General features: G+C 48.9%; 1 protein-coding gene across 1 annotated transcript; it reads left to right on the plus strand.

Annotated features, from left to right (window-relative positions):
- The first annotated feature begins 8,942 nt into the window (after positions 1–8,942).
- On the plus strand, positions 8,943–10,214 carry LOC122385686 (MFS-type transporter clz9-like). The gene has a single exon (XM_043374133.1). It carries the CDS (start codon positions 8,954–8,956, stop codon positions 10,076–10,078), a length of 1,125 nt encoding a protein of 374 aa, XP_043230068.1. The 5' UTR covers positions 8,943–8,953; the 3' UTR covers positions 10,079–10,214.
- The last annotated feature ends 1,844 nt before the right edge of the window (positions 10,215–12,058 follow it).

A 12,058-nucleotide genomic window follows, 5' to 3' on the forward strand; every position in this document is an offset into this window, starting at 1 on the left:
TGGACTGATCCGTGACCGAGCTCAAAACATGGATCCGAGATCTACCATCCTGAGCGAGCACAGGGTGCCGTGTCACGGAGAAGAATACCGCCCAGACCTGGTGGTGGTCAGCGGCACAAAGGCCACTGTTGTGGACGTCACTGTATGCTATGACAACCGGGCCGATCGCCTCATGGCGCGGTACCGGGATAAGATCCGAAAGTACTCAGTGATTAGAGAGGCCCTGCGCGAACAGTTGAACAGTGACCCGGCCAGAAATCGGCCCGAGGTCACAGAGGTCTCGGTTGACGCGTTTGTCATCGGCTCAAGAGGCCTGATACTGCACGAGACTGCGTGTGGGTCGCTCAAACGACTCAAACTACAGCCATCCTAAGAAGAGGCTCGAATGTGGTTGTCCATCACTTGAGGGTAGAAAAATGCAGCCCTAGTCAACGACACCATTAAAGGTGTTCACGAAAAGTGGTAAAATATATTTAGGTGCGGGGATAATGATATACATAGCCTGATGATGAATCTGCCCGTCCCCAACCCAACACGGCTAACCGAAAGCCGGCCATATATGTAAAAGTTCGGCCGACCGGCGGCCTTGGGCATGGCCCAAGCGAGGACGGGCATGTGTAATACGGGGCGGGGCAGGTAGAAAATGGTGTGTGTGTGGTGGGTATGCAAAATGTGTGCAAATGACAGTATAATGTGCTATCGAAAATAAATGAAAAAAAGACGCCAGACCGGGTCGAGGGCAGCGGCGGCATGCTTTCCAGCAACAAGAGCTGCCACAACGACAGTGGGCGGCGTCCCGGCCACAGGGGGCGGTGACGGCACATCAAACTACACGAGCTCCCGCCTGCCCCTGGGCCAACGAGAGAAAGATCCACAACAGTGGGCGGCGTCCCGGCTCCGGGGGCGGCAGCGGCACTACCTGGAACATCGAGAGCTGCCGCCCGCCCCTGGGCCGGACGCTGGGGTGACGGTGACACTGGGGTGTCGCCCAGGTGTCGCCGCCCCTGGGCCGGCGACACCCACTTCACCAACGAGGGCCGCCACCCACCGCTGGGCAGGCCAGTGGAAGACGGAGAATGGCAGCAACGAGGGCCGCCACCCACCGCTGGGCAGGCCAGTGGAAGACGGGGACGGCAGCAACGCGGCTTATACAGGGTGTTTCACTAAAAATGTCAAAAAGTACTTCATTATAAAAGGTGCTAAAAAAATGCAAAGCACATTTTTTTGCACGTGCTTTGGTTCCAAATGCTTGGACATTTGTATTTTGACACAGATTAGTTGCACTTGACACTCTGGCTGCGTAGGAGAAGGGACGAAAGACACCCATCATTTTTATTCATGAAGAGCAAAAGAAGCCCCTTCACACCACAACAGGAGGGTTGGATCATTCTCAAATTTGGCGCGACCGGAAAGATCCAGGCGGTACGCAGACTTTACAGGAAACATTATAATCTCTCACCTCGCTCCATTCCAAGTTTCAACAGTTTTAAACGGGTCATCCAGACGTTCCAGAATGTTCATTCAGACACTCCCACGAGTCTCAAGAAACGGGGCCGACCTCCGATTTCAGCGGAACTGGTCGGAAAAGTAAGAGATTTCTTGAAACCCTATCAAGACAATAAGATACAAATCTCGACTTCAGAGATAGCTAAGGCCTTACAGCTCTCAAAAACAACAATATGGCGCATCTTGAGAAAAAAGCTGGGATGGTTTCCTTACAGGTCGCGCACTGTGGTCCCTCTCTCCGACGCGCACAAGGCGGATCGGGCCGCGTTCTGTCAGTGGCTTCTTCAGCAGCCTCCGGAGTTTGAAGAACGCGTCATCTGGAGTGATGAAAAGTGGTTTGTTCTTCGACAGAAACCGAACAAACAGAATGAGCGTTATTGGGCGCCATCGAATCCTGATGTTGCAGTGGAATGCAACGAGCAAGGAGGGCTCAAGGTGATGTGCTGGGCCGCGGTCATTGATGGACGGGTGCTGCTGCATTGGTTTGACTCCAACACCTCCGTCAACGGCAAGACCTACCTCAACATGCTGGAGAACGTGATGTGGACCGCTGTTCGGCATCAGGCCACAAGAAGGGGCTACTGGTTTCAACAGGATGGAGCAAGTGTTCACACGACCGTGGCCACCAGGAACTGGCTAAGCGAAAAGTTCCCGAACCGAGTCATCAGCCGCCTCACAAACCGCCCCTGGCCAGCACGAAGTCCCGACCTGTCACCTCTCGACTATTGGTTTTGGTCGGTCGCTCTTGCAGAGCTCAGTAAGAACAAGATCACATCGCTGCAAGAGTTAAAGCAGGCGGTCCAAGACTTTGCAGACGGTCTGGATGCCGAAGACGCGAAACGGGCGGTGAGACATCTCCGTGACCGCGCAAAAGTGTGCGTCGAAAGAAGGGGCGGCCACGTGGAGTAGGGGTGATGGACCACCGTATGCCACCGCATATATGTAAATGTCCCACGACTGTGAGTACAATGATGTCCAATTGTTATGACAATACATTTTTGTTGTGTGCACTTTGGCCTTCTACTTTTTGACATTTTTAGTGAAACACCCTGTACTCGTGTTAAGTGTAAAAAGATACACCTCCGCAAGCAATGAGCCAGAAAAGTTGGCGGCGTTTTCGGAGGGGATGCGTCGGGGGCAGCCGTAGCGTGCGATGATCTTGGATTAACGGTGATATCGGCAACGGTAGCGGAAGACACTGGGTAAACTGGGTAACCTTCACACCATTGGCTTAAATAACAAAATACGACGAGATATTGTTTGTTCCAAAAAGATAAGAAAAAAGACGGCAAAAAGAAGAAAAGCTCCAGCAAAAGCATGTTGACCGCCGCGGGGGTGAAAGCGGTTTCAACCACCATTGGCTTGGTCACTGGAGGACCGACAAGAAAAGGACGCTGGAGCTCGCTGAGACTGATCAGCTGGCCGTCGCCGGGGCGGTGACGACCACTTTATCAACAAGAGCTGTCAGCACATATATCAGGCGAGAAAAAAACACTTACATACATACATACAAAAGACAAGAGGCAACACAACAATCTATTTAAAAAAGGCCAAAGAAGTTCGTTTGTCACCATAAATTCGGCATAGAATCCGAAAAAAGAAAGAAGAACATAGCAAATCAGATACCAACTCAGCCGAAATCGCAGATGTCGGATGGCCAGAAGAGGCCAATAGAGTAAGCAATCACAATGCGCAGTGTGGCAGGCAATGCACAGAAAATGGACGGAAATGGTTTCAAATGGTTCAGTAGAGTAGAGCTGGCCAATGGAACCTCTTGAACGAGGAACGGGTGTGGCTCAAAAGCTGCATTGCAAGCAACATTGATCACTTTGGCTTGTCGGCCTGGTTGGCCGTCGCCGGTTCGCGCCGGTAGCGCGCACAGTCGACGGGAACCACCGCGTCGCTCGGCAATTATAGCTCCTTTTTTAAAGTTCGACCCTCACTGTAATCGTCTCTTTGAACACAGCACGAGAATTGCTAGCTGAATTGCTGAGAAAACTGGTTGGTGCACACTGTATTGGAGTAATGAATAATAATTGCCAAATAACTTTTAAACGCCGATAATATGCCATTATGTTAGACGCCCTGAAATTTACTGATAAGTTCATTTATCATTCCTGGTAAGTCGTCTATCCCTGTGGTTTTGTAAGCATAGGCAAATACGTGCTGCAAGTCTGGGAAAATACATGTCAGGTAGAAATAATTTTTTATGAATTTGATCGTCTGTGAAATCAATGACCGTTTCCATGGGCATCACTGATCCGGATCAATGACTCGTAACGGCTTAGGCTGCCCATGGAAACACCCGTAATCCCTTACCGCTTATCCGGATTCTAATCCAGCTTCGAAAGAAGCTGAGCCGTTACGATAGGGATTAATGTTGGACTTTTTATTTTTCTTATTTTCATTTTAATTGCCTTAATGGGCCTAGATGCATATATCACATCAAAATTATTTTATTCAAATTATACTGTTATTAGAATGATATGTTTCAAAATTTAGGCTATATTATACAGATTTAAACCATTGGCAGATATTTGTTTGTGCATTCCTCCTGCACGGTGTCGGGCATTCCGCTGCTCAACACATCTACCAGTCAGTTATCTTGCTACGATTTATTGTGCCAATATTCTACATCTATTTGTTGATGTTCAATGGGAAATCATTATTTAAATTTATTATTTTGTAAACATGAATCGAACTGAAAAATGAGTTAATATAGACAGTTTTTCCAGATTTTTAAGACAGTTTTTTTAGACAAGATTTTCCCAATAGCCGAGTTTGCTATGGGTATGAATGATAAAGGAAAGCTTATTTTCAGGACGGAAGATCCTTGTCGATTTTCTGCACAAGACCAGGCAACAATGTTAACTGGACTTTTTATTAATTGCCAAAGTGCGCCATACTCGTCTCTCCTAAGCCGATCAGTAGAGGCTGAGCTCTTATTTCACTGATCCTGATCAGTAGGGGAGAGTGGGGCACATTCGTGCAAAAAATGGATAAATCCATATATCTGTTCGTCGGTTAGTGCCAAGATTACTTTGGTTAGTGCAATGGCAAAATTGTTGATTGCAGTATGGAAAGGAACTATTGCAGATATTTTTCCTCTTTAAAAGTTATCCTCTAAAGTTATCGCTTCCATTATAAAAAAAATGACTTTTAATAACTCTGAACGTTTGCACGAAACTGCCCCAGGTATGGGGCACATTCGTGCAAGGGGTGGGGCACTTCCGTGCACCCTGCAAAGTTCGAGGAATTACCGGGCATTGCCAGAAATTTACCAAAAGAAATTGGCAGGGGGTCCTTTCACTTGATTCCTTTCGACAAGAATGCATTGCACAACATATGTAGAAAGAATGGGCTGGCCAACAAGAATGTGCCAACTGCCGGCCATCGACCTGCCTCCGTGACCTCTCCAAGGTAACGTGAATTACTTGTCACGACGTCGCAAGCAGCCCAGACGTAGTCAGGCGAGCGTCACTACTACAGATAAAGTCATAAATCGCAAAAACGGAAAAAATATGGAGGAATGTGCCCTAGGCAGTGCGTACACGAACCTGCCCCACGACGTTATTTGTAATATATTTCAAAATTTCTTATTGAAAAAAATGACAGTTTTTCAACAAACAAGTTTGAAGCAGTTCCGGGAATAAAGTGAGCTTCTTCGCACCCAATTTTGAAAAGTTAAACCACATTTCCGAGTCAGGATGACGAAAATGGATGATATGAGAAAAGTTTGGAAAGCGCACGAATATGACAAATTTGCGTTTTTATCAAGCATGACAGCAGGTACAGTGTTGTCTTTTACAGTGAACGAAGGGCGGCAATGATAGACGTATTTTCATAATTTACCTTTAGCTCGTGCAGTCACTCGTCTTCCCATAAACTGCTAAAAACGAATGTGCCCCATGCACGAATGTGCCCCACTCTCCCCTACCGGCTTTACCCATGGAAACGGCCCCAGTCATCCGGATCAGTAGCGGCTTCACTGATCCGGATACGAATCCCTTTGCCCATGGAAACGTAGTCAATGTGCACCAACCAGTTTTCTCAGTAATTCAGCCAGCAATTCTCGTGCTGTATTCAAACTGCTAAAAAAAAAACGAACTATGAGAGGGAACTCAGAACTGGCACGGACCAGGGGAATCCGATTGACTTATTAAATCATGGCATTGTGATGGCCAAGGTCCGTGTTGAGGCGATGTGATTTCTGCCCAGTGCTCTGAATGTCAAAGTGAAGAGATTCATCCAAGCGCGGGTAAACGGCGGGAGTAACTATGACTCTCTTACACCGCCAGGCACAATCGGGTTCTGGACCTGGCGGCCAAGTTCCTCAAGGACCGCGGGGCGTCGGCGCTAATCAAGGAGCCGACGATCAACACCCCCGCGGGACTTAGAAAACCAGACCTCCTGGTCAAGATCCGAGGACAAGTGGCAGTCCTCGACGCCCAGATTGTGGCTGACAACGGCGACCTCGATGCCGCAGACCAGCGGAAGCGGGCGTACTACGACACGCCCGTCATCCGAGAGTACGCCGGCCACTTTCTGGACGTCGCGCCCGAAAGTGTCCGTTTTGGTTCAGTGACGCTCAACTGGCTTCTCCAAGGCCTCGGCCGAGACCCTGTCGGATCTTGGCCTTGGCCCCCGCCATCTCGAGCTCCTGCCCATTCGGACGCTTGAGGGCACTCACCAAGTCTACAAGATCTTCCGTAACTCCACTGCGACTGCAAGCGATGTTGAGGGAAGGAGGACTTGTAGACCGCCAATGACCCGACAAGGGATCGGGTAGGCGAAGAGACCAATCACCGACTGGACCTATGGACACCACAAGCCGTATCAAGGACCTCTCAAGGCGCGACATGGATTGGATCGTGACGACCGGCAGAGGTGTTGCGCGTTGGCGGGCGCGGGGGGCGCCGCCGACAACAAGATGACGGCGGAAGCCCGAGGCGCCCCCCGCGCTCTCTGCCCGAAGTCGTAGAGCCCCGCGACTCTAAAGAAAGGGGCAAATATGTGATAGCGCCTGCGGCGGCAAGTGTCCTGTGTCTAATGTTAATGGCGGCGCCGTATGCATGTCAGCACCCGTTTGAAAATTCTGATAAATATACTCTAAATAGCCAAATGCCTCGTCATCTAATTAGTGACGCGCATGAATGGATCAACGAGATTCCCACTGTCCCTATCTACTATCTAGCGAAACCACAGCCAAGGGAACGGGCTTGGAATCGTCAGCGGGGAAAGAAGACCCTGTTGAGCTTGACTCTAATCTGACTCTGTGAGGAGACACGGCAGGTGTAGTCTAAGTGGGAGACGCAAGTCGAATGTGAAAGACCACTGCTTTCATTGTCTCATCACTAACACAGTGATAAGGGGACTCGAGCTCTTCGGAGTTCGCGATTCTCGATTCAAGGCGCAAGGCGGCTTGTCCGTCTGGCCGACCCACGCTGAGGACACAGTCAGGTGGGGAGTTTGACGGGGGCGGTACATCTGTCAAACGATAACGCAGGTGTCCGAAGGCCAGCTGGGGCATTCCACGATAGATCGTACCACTTTTTTCCAATTTGACACCCTCATCTCTCGGAATTTGACGAAAATTGGTCTCAGGGGTAATCAGGGGCTCTGAATCTACCTGTAACAATTTCAGGCTTATCAGATAAGTATTTTTTGAGTTATGGCGTATAACATTTTTTGGATCTTGCTTTGCAGCGCTAAGTTTGGCGGGCTGTAACTCTAAGACGGATTATTCAAATGCCAAATGTTAGGTAACATTGAACTTGCAATGAAACACATATTAATATGCATTTTTGAAATTTCGAAAAATACGCTATTTTTGATATATGACATATCGAGTTTTCTTTCATTTGTATTTTTTGGGCTTTGGGACCAAATTTTTTTGAATTTTTATTTCTTTAAAAAAAATATTTAGCTCATTGTTAAGAAGTGTGCAAAAAATTAGGAAGGTGTTCTTTCTATAAATGTAGGGGAGAGTGGGGTAATTTGGCCGGTGGTGTAAATTGGCCGCCCCCACTTGTACGTCATCTGACAAAAGTGAATGAAATATTTCTAGTCTCTATTCATCCGTCATTAGTAGAACTAACCCGTCGAAAAAATATCAAAACTTTCCCCTTTGTAATTTCATTGAAAATCCATATAACGTGAATTTCATCAGAAAACGGTAACTTTTACTTCCGTTTGAAAAATCGTATAACAGGTAATATTTGGGCTGTAAGCGAATTCCGATATTGTAGCCCAATTCTTGGGGGTGTTCAGCAGATTCAAGAGAAATTTCGTATGCTTCCGTATAACCGTGACGACTTTATAGACAAAAGTTTTCAGAATGGTAATGTGGGGTAATTTGGCCGGGGCTAGCGGGGCAACTTGGCCGGTGCGCTCAGGGTCGCTATGCTGGGACGGCCGATTTGCTAAGTGCGTGGTGCCGAGCTGGTTGGGCTCACAGCCGCCGGCGGTGGCATTGCGGCACAGTCTGCCTTCAAGGAGCTGGTATACGCTCCCGGAATCTCCGCTGATTGGCTGCCGGCTCCTGGTCACATGACCTTAAGGCGAGGTCAGCTCAAGACAGAGAAGGCAATCCCCAGTCTGAAGTGAGCGGTCAGCGGGGGCCGAGGCGCTTTCTGTCTCGTTCGGTGCAGAGTTCAGGTCAGTCTCGGTATGCGGTTTTAATATCTCCTTGTAGTTAGGTGTTCTTTTTAGTATAAATTTTAATAGACATTGATCCTGATAGAATAAATGTATCAACCATGCTCTTACCTCCTAGCCAACATGTCATTTAACTACCATTCTTGCCCAATGTCCATCTTCGGTCCAGCCTCCTAAAATACCTGAATTATTGTTGTTTGCCTAGGACAGAGACTGGTAAATATTGTGAATAGGATATTTTTGCATTTATTAAAAAGTTGCAGATGTAATGTGGTTGTTGCAATTAAACATTTCACGTTTTCACTGTTCTACGCTCCGCGGGCACTACTGGTTGCGTTATAATTACATGCGTGCTATATTTCTCCCGCAGGCAAAGATGCGCACCTACACCCGGCGCGGAACTCGGACCGTGTACAGTCGCTTCCAGCTGATGAACGCGGTGGATCGGGTGCGGCATGGCGCCTTGATGAAGGACGTCTCTGCCGAAACGGGCATCCCCGTGCGGTCACTGCGTCGTCAGAAGAACAGCGGGACCACCAGAGGGCCGGGCAGAAGGAGAGTGTTCACTGCGGCGCAGGAGGCTGAGCTGACTGATTATATCGTCGCGTGCACCGACCGTTTCTACGGTCTCAGTCGCACTGAAGTCAGGAAGCTGGCGGCAGACTTCGCTCAGGTGAACGGTGTCAGCATTCCGCGAGGCTGGGCAGCTAGTGGGCTAGCTGGCACTGACTGGCTGACTGGCTTCCAGAGGCGTAACAAGCTGTCACTACGCAGCCCGGAGGCTACCTCGATGGCACGGGCCAACGGCTTCAATGCCAAGGCGGTGGACCAGTTTTTCACCAACCTCGTCACCCTGCTGGAGAAGTTCAGCTTCGGCCCCGGCCGGATCGTGAGCCTGGATGAAACTGGCATCACGAACGTCGCCGTCTGCCCCAAGGTTCTCGCGCCGACCGGCCGAAAACAGATTGGGCAGATCACTGCCGCGGAGCGCGGAACGCTGGTGACTGCGGTCGGCTGCATCGCCAACGACGGGAACACCATCCCGCCGGTCCTGCTGTTCCCGCGCCTGCGTGTGCCCGTCGATCGACTGGGCCGGGGTGCTCCACCGGGGACTCTGACGCTGAACTCGGCGACCGGTTGGATGACTGCCGAGATCTTCGCTACTGATGTCCTCCCACACGTCGTCCGCCACACGAAAGCGAGGCAGGACAACCCCATCCTCCTCTTGCTGGACAATCACGCGAGCCACGTCTCCCTGGAGGCCGTGCGATTCTGCCAAGCGAACGGGATCCACCTGCTGACGTTCCCACCGCACTGCTCGCACCGGCTCCAGCCGCTGGATGTCGCAGTGTACGGGCCGATGAAGTCCGCCTACAAACGAGCTCTGCATGACCACCAGATGACGAATCCCGGACGGCGCATCGACCTGTACCAGATGGCGGACATCTTCCGGCGCGCCTACGACTGCAGCTTCACCAGGAAGAACATCCTGAACGGGTTCGCAGCATCTGGTGTGTCGCCTTTAAACAGGGACGTCTTCGACGAGGCGGACTTCGCGCCAGCGGCGGTCTCTGTGCCGGTGTTGGTCCCGTCAGCGGGCCAGCCCGCCGTGGCAGAGCCCGAGCCGCCCGCTGCGGCTGTGGCTGTGCCTGTGCCTGCGCCAGAGCCTGACGGACCCGCTGAAGCCAGTCTGAGAAGCCCGGAGAGCATCCGACCCCTCCCGCGGCTCCAGGTCAGCGAGCGAAAAGCTGGCCGTAAAAAGGGACAGTCCAGAGTAATGACCAGCACACCAGAACGGGCAGTTCTGGAGGAGAGTCATCTTGCGCGCACAGAAAAGAACAAAAGGAAAAGAGTTCTTCAGAGTGGAGAGGGGCCGTCCAAGACGTCGAAGCGCACGGCCAGCAAACTGAAATGATGGAGGCGACTCTCGCACCACTCAACCATACCTGTGTTTGTTTCCAGAGCAATATTTGTTCACCATGTTTTTTTCAAAACTGTCTGTTTTGAAGCGTTTTGTTGCTGATGAATCGCATACAATAAAGATACGTTATAATAAAGATGTATTTGTCATTACGGCGAAAACGAGGTTATGACTAACATAAAAATTCGCGAAAGAACACCTATGAAAATGACATTGCGCAATGCAACACGACTAACTTGTTAGAGATTGCACCAAACTGAGAGTTGCATCTGCGGTTCGCGAATAAAGATCGATGATATTGTTGCGGACATGGAAAGGCTACAAGATACTTTTCCTTACCTGAAATAAAATAATTTTAATTATTTTTCTAGCAATGCCCCCTTCACTTCTAATCAGGTGCACGATTAATTTTTTATGACAAATTAATACGAATGTATGATTGAGCAGGGTGTGCAAGGAAATCGCATTGTGAGTTGCTCACGAACATGTTTAAATCACTGACAAAACCTGAGTCAAAGCCGTTCGAATTAAAGTCGGACACCGAAGCACCCTCCAAAATGTGTATAGAACACACGTCATTGCTGACACTGAAGCAGACTCTTCTGTAACATAAAATCATGACCTCAAACTAACACCGGCCAAATTGCCCCACCCCCCCGGCCAAATAACCCTGCTAGCGGGGTAATTTGGCCGCTGTGCAGACCTTTGTAATAGGTCAAAATTTCAATATAGGTAGTTACTCTATCATTTCAAGTTTACTGTCCAGGAAAGTAAAATGAATGAGACACCAGCCAGCATTGAGAAAGTGCAAAAATGTGTCGTCAATTTTAAGATATATCGCTTTCTAAAAAAAGCGGCCAAATTACCCCACTCTCCCCTATTTATTTTACGTCACGATAACGGTTTCGAATAGTGATTTTGGGAGGGGAGCTTACAAATGGCGTGGTAAAGCTGCCTAGTGACATCACGGGTTACTGAAATTTCAATTGAAGTCTTAGTCATCTGAAAAAAAAATGAAAAGAGGGTTCATCCAACCCTCTTTCCTATAAGCGCGAGAATGAAAAAGGCTGTTTGGTTCTGACATTGTTTTGGACGCCAATGACCATAGCTGTCCGAGATAAAAGTTACAGGACGCATACATGGTGTCCTCCAGAGGTCTCACAACTTATATATCTGGGAATTTTTGAAGGTAACATGAGTCACGTGACATCACTGTTATAAGTCAATAGGGAAATATAAAATATGTTATTTTGGCGCCGATAATGATCTAAAACTATCTCACGTACATGGTATCGTGATTTCATGCACTTCTTGCAAAGTCCAATGCTTCACTTTTGCATTGTTAACCGTGCGTGACGTCATTTATGACGTCACTAGGGTCGTACGAGTTTTTCGTCAATAACTCCCGATCAAATTGAGCTAGAGAGTCGGGAAAGCCACTAATGGACTCGGGAAGACCTTCCGAATCGAATGATATGCCATATGATACCCTTTGCCCAGCTTCGTGACCTGAGGGGCTCTGACCTGATCTTGACCCGAGGTCAACTACTTAAGTTGACCTCACCCTAACAAAAAGTGTACCATTCGACGTACCTGAGCTAGGCGAACACAATGATGCCAAAATCGCGGCTCTGTGGCCATTTTTTGCGAAGTTATTTACAAAAACCGAACCCGTAACTTCAGTCACTTGACCTGACCTCAGACGCTACCGGTTAACCTGAGACCTTAAAATTGGGTACCAATCGCTGCGACTTGTAACGGCACACACGTTCGTTTTTTCCGCGAGGCTCTACCTCTATTAGAAGCAAAACGGCGTGCTGGGGTCGTATCAACCCCTCCGAAACCCATTTTGTTTACGGGAAAATGAGGAACTTATAGAAAGAACACCTTTCTAATTTTTTGCATGTCGATTTGCAATGACATGAAGTTTATTTTGAAAAAATAAAAATGTGAAAAATTTTGGTCCCAAAAGCC

This window comes from Amphibalanus amphitrite, unplaced genomic scaffold (genome assembly GCF_019059575.1).
Source record: "Amphibalanus amphitrite isolate SeventyFive unplaced genomic scaffold, NRLGWU_Aamphi_draft 000227F_arrow, whole genome shotgun sequence".
In the NCBI taxonomy this organism is placed as follows: Eukaryota; Metazoa; Arthropoda; class Thecostraca; order Balanomorpha; family Balanidae; genus Amphibalanus; species Amphibalanus amphitrite.